At 42.2% G+C, this 19,031-nt stretch overlaps 1 protein-coding gene across 8 annotated transcripts; it reads left to right on the top strand.

Annotated features, from left to right (window-relative positions):
- Positions 1-158: 158 nt before the first annotated feature.
- Positions 159-14,408, top strand: kif1ab (kinesin family member 1Ab). 8 transcript variants are annotated; one of them, XM_079568659.1, is made up of 49 exons: positions 159-508; positions 1,278-1,435; positions 2,404-2,477; positions 2,576-2,755; positions 2,921-2,989; positions 3,064-3,242; positions 3,329-3,440; positions 3,730-3,807; positions 3,893-3,958; positions 4,039-4,056; positions 4,140-4,218; positions 4,307-4,385; positions 4,499-4,641; positions 4,782-4,820; positions 5,734-5,864; positions 5,957-6,036; positions 6,474-6,549; positions 6,633-6,712; positions 6,790-6,896; positions 6,984-7,067; positions 7,195-7,375; positions 7,455-7,527; positions 7,606-7,696; positions 7,792-7,940; positions 8,142-8,320; positions 9,187-9,324; positions 9,416-9,534; positions 9,678-9,763; positions 9,832-9,961; positions 10,051-10,231; positions 10,385-10,475; positions 10,558-10,676; positions 10,753-10,808; positions 10,922-11,030; positions 11,112-11,178; positions 11,250-11,334; positions 11,410-11,515; positions 11,658-11,681; positions 11,761-11,875; positions 11,948-12,081; positions 12,160-12,221; positions 12,301-12,446; positions 12,519-12,707; positions 12,818-12,889; positions 13,439-13,548; positions 13,614-13,733; positions 13,815-14,007; positions 14,091-14,209; positions 14,314-14,408. In XM_079568659.1, the coding sequence occupies exons 2-49, from the start codon at positions 1,330-1,332 to the stop codon at positions 14,378-14,380; spliced, it is 5,091 nt and encodes a 1,696-aa protein (XP_079424785.1). In that variant the 5' UTR covers positions 159-508; positions 1,278-1,329; the 3' UTR covers positions 14,381-14,408. The 8 variants fall into 8 exon arrangements, with proteins under 8 accessions (XP_079424785.1, XP_079424782.1, XP_079424780.1 ...); XM_079568656.1 differs by having other exon boundaries at positions 5,665-5,864; positions 12,818-12,862; XM_079568654.1 differs by having other exon boundaries at positions 5,665-5,864.
- The last annotated feature ends 4,623 nt before the right edge of the window (positions 14,409-19,031 follow it).

Here is a 19,031-nt window from a genome sequence, read left to right as displayed (position 1 = left end):
GCTATAGGCCTAGGTTTTTGAGACGTAACCTAATTTGCGAATTCTCATTCCCAGCATGACCAACAAGCCCTGTCTCTTTAGGACCGTGTGGTTGCGGCGCATCGCTCGCTGCTGATGCTGCTGCTGCTGATGGTGATGCTGGTGCTGATGTCACACCGCCTCGCAGCATCCACAGCAGCGCCGCCATTTTCCCCATCGCCAGATTGACACTGTGACGACGGGCGGCAGGAGCGTCCCGCACCCATCTTCGGCTCGTCCGTGTGCCACCCTGCTCCTCTTCCCACCCACTCGCCCATTTTTGTGAATCCTGACTCATCCCCCGAGGACCTCTTCTCCGGCGGACGCTCCATGTTTGGACGCGCCTAAATGAAGGATGTTGTAGGCTGAGCGCTGACTGGGGGAAACGCACGCAACTACATCGCTGTCTGTCTGCGAGGGAGACTTGGGAGAGGTTGTTTTGTATGGCCACTGGATTCAGCTCCTGCGCTCGACGGGTCTGAGTGTCGAGGTAAGGACATTTTCGGATGTTTCTAAATGATACAGTGATGAGCGTCAAAGGATTTTACGCACCTTGGATACGCGTACATTTTTTTTCTTCCTGAAACGCTGCGTCAAATAGGCCTTGCATTGTCGATTTCACCTTTTTGGGCTGGCATTATGTGACCGTACCTCTTAAAAACGAAGAGAGGCTGCCAAGATTGCAGTCAAAACGCGATCCATATGCCGACCTACTTTCTGACGCAGTAAACCCTTAGGTGCGAAGAGGTCTGTGGTGTTTCTGTTTACGAGGCCTGTTTTTGAGGTGCGGTCACTGTAGATGTTATTTGTTCCAACTTCTAAGTGTCCTAATGCTAACATCTTGTAGTTTGTGTCGTTATTTCTTATTATGTGAGAATGTACAGGAAGAATACATGAACCCATTCTCTGTTGTAGTAATCAAATGCAAGCTAACTGTATACAAATAGGCTCTAATCGGCCTATGTAAGTAAAATGAACTGGTTTGGTGACTACATGTTTTTTTTTGTTATCTTCATTATGCTTTAAAACACTGACTTATTATATAGTAGTAGGCCATGTGTGGATGCTCTGATGGAAAGCTATTGAGCTCTCTCCATAACAAGGCCTTGCACTAGGGAGGCCAGAGCGAGAATGCCCACAGATAAGCAGCCATTTTAATGCAGAGAGCAGTGAGGAGGTTCAGATTGGCATTCACATACTCATTTTTATTGAATGATTTCGCATATATTTAGGTCATGCTGTTGTGTGTTCATGGGCAGGTGACCGGCTCATAGCTCCACAGATCGGCTCGTTCACTCAGCCTCAGGTACCATGGCGGGGGCTTCTGTCAAAGTGGCCGTGAGGGTCCGGCCATTTAATTCCCGGGAGATCGGGAAGGATAGCAAGTGCATCATTCAGATGTCGGGGAATACAACAAGTAAGTCTGATACATGTAAACAGTTCGAGCACATGCACATGTTGTTTTCCCCCGGTCTGTAGTTCTCACTATCAACAGAAATAGTCAGCATGGAACCCTAGAGATAATGTTTATGTCCTTGCTGAGAAATTCATGTTTCTGCAGACTTCTATGTGTCTGGAAAAACACAAAACAAAACATTAACATGACAAAGATAAAAATAAAAAATGTGTTCTGTATGGAATCTAATAAAGTTTATTATGTATCCATTTTCTTCCAAGTAACCTCTGTGACCCACATTGTCTGGGACTGGCCTATAGTTATTTGTCGTGCAGGCAGTTTCCACTTTTACAACACAACTGTGGTGGCCTTTTGTTGGCTGGGGGTAACAAACAAAAGCTCCAGTCAAGCCTGGCCCCCATGAAGCCAGCTCTGTGTTTGGGACGCAGTGATAGTGTCATCCCGAGCCAGACAGGCTGCACCCCATGTGTGGATCAAAGTACCATTCCCTTATGTGCCTATTATCAAAAGATGAAGTTAGTTATTGTCCCATTTGATAGATAATTCATTAAGACATATTTACAAGTGCGACTCTGTATTTACATCAATGCTGTACAATTAAAGTCATTGAGTCAATGCATTCAGTAAAGCCAGTAAAAATAAAATAACTGCTCATTTTAGTTAATAGTACACATTGTTTAAATGAATGCTAAAATGAATACATTTGATAGAATTTGGTGTCAAAAGTGTATGCCCTGTCTAAATGATATAGACCCTGACTGAATTAAAGGAGACTCCTGAATGACTTTCTAATGCAGCCATCTGCATTGATTCAAGCTATAGGACTGGCAAGCTAGCACACTGGAGTTTACTGTAGCTTTTTTAAACCGATATATACTATTCAATTACTGTCAATACTGTTTTTCGTAGTGCAAATAGTGACTATCATATGCTTTTATAATTCTAACTTTGTTGTTTTTTTTCTTTAGCAATCCTGAACCCCAAACAGCCAAAAGAAAACAAGAGCTTCAACTTTGACTTTTCTTACTGGTCACACACAACAGTAAGTTTCACCACAAAAAGAATGCAAAACACAGCTCTAAAAGTAAGTATGTAGACATTGTAGTACACATGTTAATGTCCTTTCTTTTCTGTCTGCAGCCTGAGGACGATCACTATGCGTCCCAGGTGCAGGTGTACAAAGATATAGGAGAAGAAATGCTGCTCCATGCATTTGAGGGGTACAACGTGTGCATATTTGCATATGGTCAGACAGGAGCTGGAAAAAGCTACACCATGATGGGACGCCAGGAACAGGACCAGCAGGGCATTATACCTCTGGTAAATCCCTAGTTGTGTATAAATCACATTAAACTACATTACTTTTTTATGAGGAAATATATGGCAAATGCTGATAATTAGTACCATAGGAGTCTAATGTTTCCATTTCTTACTATGAAATTACATTTTAAATACAGTATGCTTAACCTTTTTTTCTGCTTCTAGCTCTGTGAGGACCTCTTCACAAAAATCAGTGACTGCAATAATGACAATAACATGTCATATTCTGTGGAGGTAAGACACTGAAACATAAGCCTAAAAACATGCCCAAGTTTATTCTCCTTTTTTTACGTTTGTAAACTTTCTAGGTGAGTTACATGGAGATCTACTGTGAGCGTGTGCGCGATCTGCTAAACCCCAAAAACAAAGGAAACCTGCGTGTCAGGGAGCACCCTCTGATGGGACCCTATGTGGAAGATCTGTCCAAACTCGCCGTCACCTCGTACAATGACATCCAAGACCTGATGGACTCCGGGAACAAAGCCAGGTATAAAAGCAAAACCAAAAATGTTCTACATTTCTCGCAGTAAGCTACTTTTGATATGATTAAATATTTTTCATAATCATTTGCAGAACGGTGGCTGCGACCAACATGAATGAGACAAGTAGCCGCTCTCACGCTGTGTTCAACATCATCTTTACACAGAAGAAATCTGACGCGGAGACAGACAACACGTCAGAAAAGGTTGGATACAAAATCTTTGAACTGGAAATAATGTCTACTTATGATTTTCTCACACATATTGTAATTACAAGACTGAAATAAGACATATGAAATGCTGAGCAAACACAACAATCACATGCATTTCAGAACGTGTTTGTGGATTTCTAAACTACAGGGTTGTAGGTTTTATATATAGAAAATAAAACCACATGGAGGCAGGATAAGAGGATGACATGACATTGTGCTCTTTGGGAATAGGCGCAACTGTTCAAATATGCAATTTCCGATCTGATTGCAATTCATTTTGTAGGTCAGCAAAATTAGCCTTGTGGATTTGGCTGGGAGTGAAAGGGCTGACTCGACAGGAGCAAAAGGAACCAGACTGAAAGTAAGTGTGGATTAAAAGCTTTTATCATGTGTTTGCAGTTATATCTAGAAAGAAATTGATTGTTGTGCATACTACATGTTTATAGGAGGGAGCAAACATCAACAAATCTCTGACCACGCTGGGAAAAGTTATTTCAGCCTTGGCCGAACAGGTATATCTTGATTTGTACATTTATTTCACACATCCTGTTACAAAATATAACTACGTGAATGTGTTTTGTTTGTGTTTCAGGATTCAGCGCCGAATAAGGTAGCGATATGCCTGGCAAAAATGAACAGCTAAAGCAGTATGTTTATTACTTTGAATCAAATGCAATGTTTTATGTTGCGCAGAATAAGAAAAAGAAGAAAGTAGAGAGTTTCATTCCATACAGAGATTCAGTGCTGACCTGGCTTCTCAGGGAAAACCTGGGTATGCAGCATAAAAAATGATCCATTCAGAACGTTACATCTGCATTTGTGGATATCGGTATGAGCTCTGTGTTCCCGTTTGCCTTCAGGAGGAAACTCGCGCACGGCTATGGTTGCTGCTCTCAGTCCTGCAGATATTAACTATGACGAGACTCTGAGCACTCTGCGGTAAGACAAACATAAATGACCTCTTCTTTTAGATCAGAGAATAATCCGCTTTAATCTACAGTATGAAATGAGGCATGCATTTTAAAACTGGTCCCCACGCCCTTTGCTGTTAGGTATGCTGACCGCGCCAAACAGATCCGTTGTAACGCAGTGATCAACGAGGACCCCAACAACCGGCTGGTGCGTGAGCTGAAAGAGGAAGTGGCCCGTCTCAGAGACCTGCTCCTCGCACAGGGCCTGGGAGACATCATTGAGAGTGAGTCCCTCCTATTCAGACTTTACAGACATATTCAAGACTGTAGTACGCATGACAGTTTATATGGCGTGATCTCGATTGGGTACGCATAGCCAGAATAGGTGCCTCTCATGGATATTGTCTTTTCTCTGTTCTGTCAGCAAATCGCTGTCCCGGCCCCATCCTCAATGGTTTGAAACGTGTGTATCACGAAAAACAACGAGCCTGCGCTTTGCACCTAATGTTTATGAATTTTAAGCCGACAACAGACCAACCGGAGGAGACCAAAAGCACATAAAACACTATTATATATTTTTAAGTGTGACTTTCTTTGAAATATTACATTTCATTAAAGTCAGGAGCAGAAATTTGGAAACTTATTTTCGAATAAAATGGCCTCCCTTTTTAACTACAGCTTTCTGTTTTGCAAAGTGAAAGGATCTGAAATCAACTAGAATTCCAATGGCAATATTTTTTCTATCTTTCTTCTCTTTGGACTTTTTTTTTTTAGTGCAAAGCGGTTTCTCTCAAATGACCAGCAGACGAACTTTATTTTAATTAAAGATTGCGATCATCCCCATGGACGCCATTTTATATCTGAGCCTCCCGGGTCTCTGTGTGTGGAGCTCATTTAAGTCAGGTGCCTCGCCGCTGCCAGGAGCCACTCTGAGGCTGAACAGCTGAATCACGCGATGGTTAACATTCATCTAACACATGGGTTTATTTTATTCCTATTAGTTCACCCTGCCTGTACGCTTGTTGAATGTGCACCTACTTAAAAACCAGCAAACGAGCCTCTAGCGTTCTTTTGTGCTCATCAGTATGCTTGTTTTTGCTTTGTAATGGCTTGTCTAGCTGCTTTCTTGACACATGATTTAAAATTCTCTTCTTTTTGTACTCCCTCGTCTTTCCTTGGGTTTTCGTCCCCTTTCCATTCATTTGTGTGTCTCTTAATCCTCACATCCTTTTCTTACTTCTCCGGCGTCTGCTCCTACCTTCTCTTTCTTTGTGCTGACTCCCATGCGACGCCTCTCTTTCTGACAGACCTGGGTGATTACAAAAACTTCATGAATAATCGCCAGGCTGTCAATCAAAGGGGTGATCTCTCCGCAGTGACCCACGTCATGACGGGGATGAGCCCATCTCCGTCACTGTCCGCCTTATCGAGCCGTGCGGGGTCTATCAGCAACCTCCACGACCGCATCTTCAGCCCGGCCAGTGAGGAGGCCATCGAAAGGCTCAAGGTAACGATGATGCAAAATTTTGTGAATACATTTAATGTCCAAATAATCAATGATTTCTTTTTAAATATGCTTGCATGTGATCATGTGCGCAGGAAACAGAAAAAATCATTGCAGAGCTTAATGAGACCTGGGAGGAGAAACTAAGGCGCACAGAAGCCATCCGTATGGAAAGGTAAACTCACTATCCGGCTGATTTGGGGAGTTCAAAAGATATGCTGAAACCAGAAGTTTAAAGCAGTACTAAGTAACTTGTTTACCATAATAAATCCTTTTTGTAGCCCCTCTGGGGGTAATACAATTGTTAATGGGATGATTGGAGGGTCTTTCATCTCCCCCTGGTGTCTCTGGCCAGAAAACCACAATTGCAACTTTGCTGCCTGCGGGTCGGAGGCGCTATACACACACGAATGGAATCACGAAGAAGAAGCTAACAGGCTAACGGGCAAAGCTAACCGTGGGCTAGCGCCACTTTAACAGTATTTACAGCCACGTTTGAGTGAAAAAAATGATCTCCATTGTGTAATTGGATGAACAATATCCCTCTCTCCCTTTGTCTTTTCTGTGAGCGTAGTGTTATATTCTGATTTTATTTTTAATCCATTATTGTAGAGAGGCCTTGCTGGCTGAGATGGGTGTAGCCATGAGAGAAGATGGAGGAACTGTGGGCGTTTTCTCACCTAAAAAGGTAACATTTCATTGGCCCTTACATTAAATCTATAATTTCTGTAAAACTTGCAGTAATTCATATTCTTTTGCAAATTCCCGTAGACTCCTCATCTGGTGAATCTGAACGAGGATCCACTGATGTCCGAGTGTTTGCTCTATTACATCAAGGACGGCATGACCAAGTAACATTCATTACACTCTCAGATCAATGAAACATGAGGGAGTTTTGGCCAAGTCTAATTGTCTCTTCTTGTCTCAGAGTTGGACGAGAAAACGCAAAAACGCGTCAAGACATCGTCCTCAGCGGCCATTTCATTAGAGACGAACACTGTACCTTCAGCAGCACCACCAGCCCACAAGGCGAAAGTATGAACTGCCTCCACTGAACCTCATTTTAAAGAATGTTTTTTTTTTTTACTGTCATTACTGTCATTCTTTACCTTTTCTCAACAGGTTGTGTTATCTTGGAGCCATGCGAGGAAGCAGAAATATACGTCAACGGCAAAAGGGTCACTTCTCCGATCATCCTAAGATCAGGTGGGTACGATCAGTAGACACAGGTGTATCCTAACATCAAATACTGTACATAAGTTTAATCTAATCTGTTTTATTTTGCGAGAGTCATAGCTCTCTAAAATCTTCTGTCTCTTTTTTTTCTCAACAGGGAATCGAATCATTATGGGCAAGAGCCATGTGTTCCGCTTCAATGACCCGGAGCAGGCCCGTATGGAGCGAGAGAGGACGCCATGTGCTGAAACGCCTGTGGAGCCGGTAGATTGGGCCTTCGCTCAGAGGGAACTACTGGAGAAACAGGGCATCGACATGAAGCAGGAGATGGAGCAGAGGTGTGTTATGGGAAAGAGGTATCACATTGTTACCTCAAATGAATCCCCGAGTGGCAATGGTTTATTTTATTCTCTACAGGCTACAAGAGCTTGAGGATCAGTACAGGAAGGAAAGAGAAGAAGCCAGCAACCTACTGGAACAACAGAGATTGGTAAGAAAACTGCTCATTATTGAGATATTTTTCCTTTTATTTAATGGCATTAGAAAATAAAATTGATATTCCCCCAAGGACTATGAGAGCAAACTAGAGGCTCTACAAAAGCAAGTAGACTCCCGCTACTTGGAGTCTCCCGAAGAAGAGGAGGAGCCAGAAGAGGAAGGTCAGTATCACTTAAACGTTATTGATTTTTTTGGTGTATTTTTGGATCGTTTTCGTGCTAAATGTGTTTGACCTTGGATGTGTCTACGCTTTCAGTTCCTTGGACTAAACATGAGACCGAGCTGGCTCTGTGGGCGTTCAGAAAGTGGCGTTTCTACCAGTTCACCTCGCTCAGGGACCTCCTGTGGGGCAACGCTATATTTCTAAAAGAGGCCAATGCAATCAGCGTGGAGCTCAAGAAAAAGGTAACTAACTGCATAGTTTTGATGAGTAAGTGCTTCGGTTCAGTATGTGTCAGTGCTTAGGGATGAGATAATTGAACTTGAATCAATGAGAGTTACCGTCAAAGAGTACTTGTCCTGACAGTCTCCAGTCATGTAGGTTGGACCACTGCGCAGTCGACAGTGAAACCCCTCTCACAGTTTGCACATCTCCCATGTCCTCAGGTGCAGTTCCAGTTTGTTCTTCTGACGGACACGCTCTACTCTCCACTGCCGCCCGACCTGCTGCCCCCGAGTGTGGCCAAAGAGCGGGAGAGGCGGCCCTTCCCTCGCACTATTGTCGCGGTGGAGGTACAGGACCAGAAGAATGGAGCCACACACTACTGGACTCTGGAGAAACTCAGGTAACACCCCTTAAAGGCGCAAGTTAAAGGTAGTGTAGCATGGGCTTTAAATGATGTATGTAACGCGCTATATCTGCACCTGCCATAGATACAGAATGGGGCGTGGCCTCGCGGAGGGGGAAACACAATTTTTCACTCTTTTTAGCCATTTTCTGGCGAAGTATAAACTTATGTATCACATACAAATAAAGTCACGTCAAATTGGGTCCATATGGATGTTTATTCACAGCAGATTGTTCAGTAGAAGCGAAAAAATGGCAGTCGTATCTAGCGCTAGCTTGCGTTAGCATTAGCTCATTGCTAACATGAAGCATCATGCTAGCATTCTCCGTTATTTATGTATTTATGGGCTGTTGAACCACTTTGCTCCTCTCTGTCTTTGCATCTTTATTGAGTAGAAAACTATATTCATAATTCAGCATTTGTTAAAGTATTTTTTGAATTAGAGAAAGTTTAGATTTTTCTCCAAATTGTTTTCCCCCTGAAGTGTTTTCAAACATGACCATATATGGGCAATTCCAGAGATGCCGTCTGTATCTGTACCTCAGAGACCATCCAGAAATCTAGCGTTAAATTGCTTTTGGTTTGGGACAGGTCAAGGGATTTTGGGAGTAGAGATTTAGATCAGAGAGAGTACTTCTATGTTTATAGGACGCTGGTTTTAGCAAGAAAATCCGGCAACTTAAAGTTAAGAACTCACATGCTTTCTGATTAGATAATTAGCTTGAAAACTGAAACAACAACAAGTCAGTATTTGAACATGTTTACCTCATTTGCAAGCATAGAAAGTTAATGTTGATGAAATGTATCCAACATACCATGCTCGGTTTACATACAGTAATATGTGTAACTCTGGCCCCCTGTAGGCAGAGGCTGGACCTAATGAGGGAGATGTATGATCGAGCTGCAGAGCTTCCCAGTAGTGCAGTGGAGGAGTGTGACCCCGCTCTCACAGGAGGAGACCCCTTCTACGACCGCTTCCCCTGGTTCCGTCTGGTCGGCAGGTCAGTGCCAGCAGGGTCGTTTTTCTAATCTTTCTGCGCCCTTAGCGGTTGTATAAGTCCCTACTGCTAATCTTGTCAGCATTGTCCACAGGGCCTTTGTGTACCTCAGTAACCTGCTGTACCCAGTGCCGCTTGTGCACCGAGTGGCCATTGTCAGTGAGAAAGGAGAGGTTAAAGGCTTTCTCCGGGTCGCTGTGCAGGCCATATCAGGTAAAGTGTAAAACGATGACAGTTGTGTTATGCCACATGGAGAACCAGAGACAATACATTTATAGAGAAAATGTGAAAATGCAGCAATACTAGTATACAAAATGATGTAATAAACATAAATATTCCCTTGCTCTTTTTTTCAGCCGATGAAGAGGCACCTGATTATGGCTCTGGTGTGAGACAATCAGGCACTGCCAAAATCTCATTTGAGGATAAACAATTTGAAAAGGTATGTACCTTTTATGACGACTGTGTTGCAAAAAGGATATGTAATATCTGTCTTTTGTGCTGTCTCAGTTCCAGACAGAGTCATGCTCTGGAACTGTGTCGCACTCGTCTCAAGAGGAGCTGCGCTTTGTCGAGGGAGAGGGGCAAAATGCTGAGATGGGAATTTCAGCCGATGAAGTCAACAACAATACATGCACTGGTAGAAACTAGTTTGATTCTGTATCAAATAAATGACTAATAGTTACTTGCTAGCTAAAGCGTATTGACACTGTTTTTCATTTGTCACAGAAGTGGATCCTCCTAGAAGCCCCATGAAAACCCCGAGCTTAGGCCTGGACCTCCCTCTGGACTTGTCCCCTGAAAAGGCTCTTTCCCACCTCAAGATCGGCAGCACATTCACTTTCAGAGTCACAGTCTTACAAGCGTCCAGCATCTCGGCAGAGTACGCCGACATCTTCTGTCAGTTCAAGTGAGTCTTTACTACAGTATATTGACAGTAAGTGAATGTATCCTTGAATGCAGAATATCCTTGAATATGGTATGAGGAGTGAATGAATGATGTCATCTGAAGCAACCTTTAATGTGTAGTACAAGTGCTTTAATATGTACTTTTTTATTTCAGTTTCATCCATCGTCATGACGAAGCTTTCTCCACTGAGCCTCTGAAGAACACAGGCAGAGGGCCCCCTCTGGGCTTTTACCATGTGCAAAATGTAAACATTTATAATGAAAATATGTTATTTTAGCTGTATTTAGAGCACATCGTTTGACATAAATTCTGTATTTGTGCAATAGATCACAGTCGAAGTGACAAAATCCTTTGTGGAATACATCAAGACACAGCCCATAGTCTTTGAGGTCTTTGGTCACTATCAGAAACAGCCCTTCCCTCTGCTCTGCAAAGATCTTATCAGGTTTAAGGTTTAATACTTTATTATGCTCAACTTAAGCCCTGAATAGGTTTTTACATTTGTTTTTGTCATTCCTTAGCCCACTTAGACCTTCCAGACGACCGTTTCCCAGAGTCATGCCACTATCCAAACCAGGTTTGTGCACACACAACTAAGTAAAGCTACAAATGTGTCTGAATAAATATTAAATTGAAAGAAAATTGTACATTTCATGTTTTTGATGTTTTCCCTTGTGTGCTTTATTTCAGTGCCAGCCACAAAGCTCAGCACTTTGACACGGTCGACGGCAGGGCCTTGTCATGCCAAATATGACCTCATGGTTTTCTTTGAGGTCTGTGAGTTGGAGGCCAATGGAGAGTGAGTGGAATCCTAATGTTTGACTACAGTACACTTTGCTCATTGTTTGGCAGAGTCTGATCTTTGTGGCATTTATTGCAGATACATCCCAGCTGTTGTTGACCACAGAGGAGGCATGCCCTGTCATGGGACCTTCCTTTTACATCAGGTAAGCTAGAAGAGTAGGCTTCAGTTTTGTTTTAAAATGCAGGTTTTAAAACAAATCTTGGTACTCTGCAGGGCATTCAGAGGAGAATTACAGTGACGATTGCTCATGAAAATGGAAATGACTTTGAGTGGAAAGAGGTCAAAGAGTTGGTTATTGGTGAGTTTTGAGGAACACACTGAACCCCTATCCCTTTCCTTATCCCCTGTCTCATGATGCCCTGTTTCCGTAAAGGTCGTATTCGAAACACTCCTGAAGCAGATGAAACCATTGTAGACCCGAACATCCTCTCCCTCAACATACTTTCGTCTGGATATTACTGGCCAAAACACGATGACAAGTATAAATATTTCTTAACCATTAAATGCTTCATGCTTTTCCATTTCAATATTGTTTTGTTTAAACCACAGCATTTAATTTCCAAGACACTTCATTTGCTAAACTAATACCTTTTGCTAACATCCTATGTTCTATTTGCACAGCATCTCATTGGGTGTTGATCATAGGTATACGCACTTCTTTATTTGATTATTTCAGGAAAAATATTTGACATCCGATACTGAGATTTTCATTTTGTTTTGGCAGAACCTTCTACCGATTTGAAGCTGCTTGGGACAGCTCCATGCACAACTCTCTACTCCTGAATAGAGTCACTCCCTATGGAGAGAAGATCTATATCACACTGTCGGCTTATCTAGAGGTATATCATCTCGTTGTAAACTAAAGCCCACATTTTAAAGTATGATTTGTTCACACTATAACTTCACTCCAGATGGAGAACTGCACTCAGCCGACTGTAATCACCAAAGATTTCTGCATGGTGTTTTATGCCCGAGACACCAAACTGCCGGCCTCTCGCTCAATCAGAAACCTCTTCAGCACGGGCTGCTTCAGGCCATCTGAGAGGTACAGCTTAACTGTAATTACTGACTGACACGCCTGACTGCACAGCCTCCATTTAACGCTTTTATTTCCACACTTCAGTAATCGTGTCACTGGAGTCTATGAGATCACTCTGTGCCATGTGGCAGACAATGGAAGCCCAGGTGAGAATAACATTTACTTTACAAATAGTGTACAAAATGACATGAGATTATTTGAAGTAAAAATGTGGTTCTTCTCTAGGTATGCAGAGGCGTCGAAGGCGAGTGTTGGACACATCTGTGGCTTACGTTCGTGGAGAGGAGAACTTGGCTGGATGGAGACCGCGCAGTGACAGTCTCATCCTTGACCACCAGTGGGAGCTAGAGAAACTCAGCCTGCTGCAGGAGGTCAGCTGCAGGGAACAGATATGGTTACACAATGCAGATTGGTACTAAAAGCAAACTGTGACTTGTGCCCAGGTGGAGAAGACCAGGCATTATCTGCTGCTGAGGGAGAAACTTGAGGCGACACTGCTAGCGGGACAGGACGCACTCTACAAGTGCAATGACATAAGTGACATGGCCAAGAGTCCTGTTCTCTGCCAAAGTCCAGTTAGCAGTCCTGCCCCAGACAGCCCCAACCAGAGGCAGCGTGAGCTGGCTGCTAAGGTGACTGTTAATTTTCAACAATACTCTGTGTTTTTCACTGGCTGTGCTTTTTAATGTTATCAAACATTTTCTACATACTTTGTAAGTCTTTTACTTTGTGCTGTTTGCAGTGTCTGCGCCTGCTGATGCACACCTTCAACAGAGAGTACAGCCAGGTGAGCAGCAGTGCCAGTGAGAGCAAGGTGAGCCCCAGCCAAGCCCCTCTGACCGGCCCTTTAGTCCTAACTATGAACCTGCTGCCACTACAAAGCCCCACTGTCCACATGCATTTGTTTCTCAACGCATTACTTTCCTATTGACACCTCACATACTGGCTGAACAGGCATAATACTGTCTTTCGTCATCCATCTTGCAGTCCATATCTCGTACATTATTTTTCTTTATTATTATTATTTCTATTCACAATTCGTAAAATAATAATAATAATAATGCAAATCCTATTTGGAAACTTCTCCATGTAAACAGATCATTTACATAAACTCATTCCTCCCCAGTTTCCCCAAATCATCCCTTTAACCTTGTGAGGATCCCTCGAACCTAATACGACCTGCATGTACTTAACCTTATTAACCAGCATGGGGCTCTCAGATATACTAGTATATAGGTATAAGTATATTGTTTACACGTCTGATCAAACTGTTCTCTTGTATGTGCTCAAATGTTCGCTTGTCTGTTTGTCTGTTTCGATTTGCTTTTGCTGCTTTGTGCATGTGAACGTATGTGTGTTTTAGCTTTCGGACCTGTCAGCTTCGTTGAGAAGGGATTCGACTTCCTCGGGTCTAAGCACCTTGACTCCCTCTTCTACCTGCCCCTCGCTGATTGAGGGAAACTTTGACATCAGGTAATATCTCCGTATTCTATATAATAGTCATTGATAGCTGTGCTGATGTCGTGTACTGTATGTAGACACACTGAGCCCAGTTCAGGGGCGTCCACTCCAGACCTCGACCCCTACAGCCCAGTCGACAGAAAGAAAGCTTTCAGAGGTTACACTTTTGTTCCTGACATACAGGAGATCCGCGTCAGGTCAGCGAACTTCTCATATTCAGATGTTTCCAACCCTACAAGTTAGTGGATTTAGCAATGACTCAAAGTTATGTTTTTTAGTCCAATCGTCTCAAAGAAAGGCTACCTACACTTCCTGGAGCCCCACACCAGCGGCTGGGTCAAAAGATATGTAGTGGTGCGCCGGCCATATGTCTATCTGTACCGCAGTGAGAGAGACAGCGTGGAGCGAGCCGTCATTAACCTGTCGTCTGCCAAAGTGGAATACAGCGAAGACAAACAGACCTTACTGCGAGTATGACTGGGCTCCTTATTCATGATAAAACTTTGCTGAAGGTCCTGAATCGCAATTAACCTCAAATTCTCTCCTATTGACAGACTCCGAACACATTCGCCGTCTGCACCGAGCATCGTGGGATTTTACTCCAGGCCACCAATGACAAAGAGATGCATGACTGGCTTTACGCTTTTAACCCTCTGTTAGCCGGAACCATCCGGTAAGTATTATGGAACAAGCTGAAATGTTGGCCATTTTATCTTGGGCTACAATGTATTCGTTGCAGGAACCTGTCATATTAGTCTATCTTTTGGTTCTTTATAGGTCAAAGCTGTCAAGAAGAAAGTCTGTGCAGTCAGCTCCCCCTGTGGCATCACCTCAGAGGATGTAAAGTGGTTGTGGAAACAACCTAAAAGCTCCACTTAAGAACATTTCTCTATAAAAACAAACTTATACACACAGTGATTACTATCTTTATCATGTCCCTGTTTTACAGTTGTTCTCAGTACCCCTGCATGGTCTTACCTTTAGATACATAAGGCAAACTAACCACCCAAAGGATTAGTGTATGTAGTTTCATCATGTGTATAGAGGTAGTGGTGCATATGTGTCCAACCTGACTGATTACCAATATTATGCCACCAGAAAATAGGAAATAAAACATCTGCTTTGTAGCCAAAAAGCAGGATAGATTCCAGTTATAACATAGCAAAGTAATCCTACTTCTTTGGCATACTTTTACCTCAGTTTGTAATGGCTTGGTGCTGTACCACTGGTCATTTAACATAAAGTAGCATAAGCATTAAAGGGTAATTGTTGTTGTACATGTGTTTCAAAGAAGAGTCAAAATACTGTACTGTCAGAAATGTTCTTGCCTTGTCCTTAATCTTATGATTTATTTATTTTTACACAATCTTGTCTTTTGACAAAGTTTATCATAGCTATTAACTTTTGTTTATTTTTATTTTTTTTTGCATTGCACTATATTTTTGTTTAACCAAAGGATTGTTTGTTTTGGGGTTTTGCTGTCAGACCCATAAAGCTATAGCTCTATACATATTTAAATCAGTATGTGGAGAATGACAGTGACAGTGGAAAGCACTTACTGCAGAGTTCACTGTCCTTGAGTAGCTGAAAAGTCGGACCTTATGTTGCTGTTATTGTGTAACTGTTTTGGTTACTTGAGTTGTCCATGCACCGGATAGTGCCTCCCTCTATTATTATTGTTTAGCTGGTCCTAAATATATCACTGTTTTAGCAGAGAAAGGCTTTTATGTAATAACTAACTACTCAAGGCTTTTTTGGATAGAGAATGGATAGAGAATATGTCAAGCTCTACATAATATTGTGTAATGTTATGTGTATATTCTGTAAAAAGTACTGCACCCATGGCACAAGTAATTGCGTTGTAGGTGTTATATCACTATGATTAAAATCGTCATAAATAAGATAATTAAGACTTTTGTATTTAAGATTTACAAAGGGTAAGACATGGTCAACCAGCCATTCAGTCTTCTCATTTTGTTCTATACATGAATACATTTTGGGCCGTATGTCACAGGTCAGCCAACCTGCTGAGCAATATAGTCTGAAGTCCAAATTGTTTTGAAAATAATTTATAAAATTGGTCATTATATTGTGAATCATTGTGTTATGATAAAATACTTATAATGGACAGGTTGCTTGCCATGCCACTGTGTGGTACATAAAGTTATTGCTCAAGTTAAGTTAATGTGCACTGGCTTTTTAAAAATCATTTAGATTTTTTTGAGAATGTATGATAGGACTGTGACACTTTGAGCTAAAAGAAAGATGATTTTGGCTTTCATAATCAAAGCCTTGTTCCAATTTGCAGTGTTTGTCTTTCTCTAGCTTTATTCCTTCCTTCATAATTGGAGGATTCCATATAAGGCACTGAGACAGTTGGGGGGCACTGGCCAGTAACTGTTGATAGCTAAAGGGTTTATTGCTTTCTATTTGGCTGCTTCTTAACTGTCATCGCTTTGGATCGAAGCATGCGGGTCCACTCTTGAGCTGTACTGATTTTATGTCCCTTTTTCCTGCCTTACCGCTTGCTAATGACAACAGCTTCTTACCCTGAAGTGCTACTTGTAAAGTATTATCCCTGACCCCTGTTATGACCGACTGAAAACCTTCCTCTTGGCTCTGTCTTGTATATAAATGGAGATTTCTGTGTTGGTCCACTCTCAAAGGTGATAACTTTGTGTGTACCATGATGTAAATGCTTCGTCACTTCAGCCTGAAAAGAGCGGACCCCGGACAGTCTTAGCACCGTGGGGAACGTAGTGAAAGTGGGTTTATCTGCATGGCCCACTGAAAACACGGAAACGATACAGGTCCAGTAAAGACGTCTCACCATTCTCTTTTGAGTGTTGTTTCTCATGTCTGTGGACATATAACAAAAGTTGTTAACAAAAATGCAAATAAATAAATGTTTAAGACCTCTTTTGTGTAATGCCATCATGATTGATTTTTGCTTTACAACTTGTCATCGGGCTCTTGATCTGGATTCAAACGTTCCCATTTAGATAATCTCTCACTTGTTACTTCATTATTTTTTTTGTTAGAAGTTAGATTTACATTTGAAATTACACAATCATTCGGGAGTGGCCGTTCACATTTAAGGTCCTGTTTTGGATCCGAAAGGACTGTAACTCAATACACTGATGGATGTAGGCAGCCCACAGATACACAGAGATCTTTTTCACGTGTGCTGTACAGTTGGAGCTGTATCTCATAGGGGAGACCGTTCTGCGGCATTTGTGCAGCCCTCCATTATTGATTATGCACTCATCGTGTACTCAGCTGAAGCAGGCCCAGTCAGACTAATCCACTAACAACAGAACAGGGAGGCGGGCACAAAGGCTCTGGGCAGAGAGAGGGGCAGCTGTCTCCTGTCATGTACCGCTCTTAGCTTTGGAGACGCTGCTTCGCGTAGCTACAGTGTGAACAATGTGTTTCTTTCTACACCACGGCAAAAGACGAGAAAATGTGTTTAATTCACTATTTATTTCACAACCAGGGAAACCGAGTTCTGAAAGCCTGTCATACCACTACACACCACTATCCAAGAGACACTGAAAATGCTCAAATTGTATTCTATTATATTCTTTAAACTTACATATATATACATTCTTTATATCATGGACAACAATTGGAAATAACAACACACCTTTGCTGAACATTCAAAAGCACAACAACAGCTGAGAGTGGGGAATGGGTGTGGATGACAGTGTCTCTTCACACCTGCCAATCAACCAATTAAGGGTAATCAATGCAGATTAATCTAACCAAAAGTAATTATTTGATTTTACAATCAAAATGCTGCATACATAACTTTGTGAACCTGCTGTATTTGAGCATGTGCCACACAACCTGACCACTTACTGCGTCCACACCCCCTCCCAGTGTCCAGTAGTACATTATCTTCCACATACATTCGCAGAGCTATACTTCCGCATGTAGGTCACCCAATCCCACCTTTTCAATAATGCACAGAAAGTAGGACCCCCATCTGAGGTTTGGAGCCGGGTGCAGCTGCTTCAGGATATGGGGCTTTTCTGGCTTCCACCTGCCGAGAGAGAAACGGCAGGATTTTCACGTCACACATTTACATTTGTGGTTTTGGACTGCGTTTGCTTGTTTTTGTTGCTGTTGGAGCTGATGAATGATAATCTAGCATGTAAGTATGCATTTGATTATTCAATGATAATACTTAGTAGTTTTGTAGCAAAGTTTGTTGGTTTGTTTCAATAGAAGTAAATTGGACAAAGTGACAAAGTTCTAGAGAGAGTTATGGAGTTACGAGCCAAAATCAAATCTACTATCGGCTTGTCAAGCTCTGAATGCAGAAATTGATTTTCTGCACTGTTTATTTCACATACAGGGACATCTAAGGACATGTGGGACACAGCAACAAATTGCAAACTGAATGCGATGACTTTGATGGGACACAAAATCACAGTCTCATTAGATTGATAATCCTATGGAAGTGACACACATATGCAGGTACCAGCTCCCAGTATGTCATTACTGCAAATGAAATGTACATTACAAAACTTTCATATTCATACTCTCATATTCAAATAGTAACTTTCTCTACAATACTTTGTATGTATCAGATGGAGTCCCGTATCAAGTTGTAATGCCTGTAAGTGCCGAGCTCAATCATTCTTTGTTAGTATGTCAGTACTTATCTTCCTAAACGGTTGTTTAAAATGCTCTGAATAATTGGGGTTACCTGAAGCAGGATATCACATGTCTCCAAACTGCAGCTCTCTGTGTGGGCTACACTACATTCATTGTGTTGGCTTCCTGTTTCAGCAGTTTGTGTATTTGCTTCAGTCACTACAAGCACATTTTGTACATTACCGCCAGGGGGGTCTGTGTCACTAAATTGCTGTTATCACTTACTCATAGGGGATGCTGTGTGTCAGATTTCTCCTCTGCTAGGGTAGTTTTTTTGCTGCTTTCAGGAAGACATGTTGGCAAAGGTATTAGTAATCATTGTTTTGTTCAGTTTCAGAAAGAAAACAGTCTCTAACTAAATGCAGAAACCCAAATGGAGAACACCAAGGTGACCAAATGTACAGTAAAATCTGTTTAATTTCAGTATTTCTTACCCATTTTGTGTTTGGTGTCCCCAGCAGCCGGTGAAGGAAGTGCCGCCGGTGCCTCGATACCCATCCCAACATCCCATGACCTCTTCCTGTGTGAGCCCTGGTATGGGCTCCAGAAAACACCCCGGGGGCTCCCTGCAGCATCTGCAGGTGGCCTCAACAGGTGGGTTTATGTGGAATTTCATCCTCTGTGGAAAAAAGATGTTGTGCTAAGTTGTGTCCTCAAATACAATGCAACAGTGGTGTCATCATTCAACTACTTGAAACCTCCGGAGAGAGATCTCACGCCAGCGTCCCACATAAAAGCTATCAAGTCGATGAGACAAGCAGGCCTCACAGCTGTTTTCACTGGACCAAATGTAAGTTTAACACTTGTAAATTCTGACACGCTTATAACAGTAA

This window comes from Gobius niger, assembly GCF_951799975.1.
Source record: "Gobius niger genome assembly, chromosome: 13".
Lineage (NCBI taxonomy): Eukaryota > Metazoa > Chordata > Actinopteri > Gobiiformes > Gobiidae > Gobius > Gobius niger.
The sequence above is the reverse complement of the archived record's forward strand: the minus strand, read 5'-3'. Positions and strand labels throughout refer to the sequence as shown.

Excerpts from the sequence above, each read along its gene's own strand:
- kif1ab (XM_079568654.1), top strand. The coding sequence starts at position 1,330 with ATGGCGGGGGCTTCTGTCAAAGTGGCCGTGAGGGTCCGGCCATTTAAT. Across the intron at positions 4,386-4,498 it reads GAGACTCTGAGCACTCTGCG|GTATGCTGACCGCGCCAAAC; the intron begins GTAAGACAAACA and ends CTTTGCTGTTAG. Across the intron at positions 6,713-6,789 it reads ATCAAGGACGGCATGACCAA|AGTTGGACGAGAAAACGCAA; the intron begins GTAACATTCATT and ends TTCTTGTCTCAG.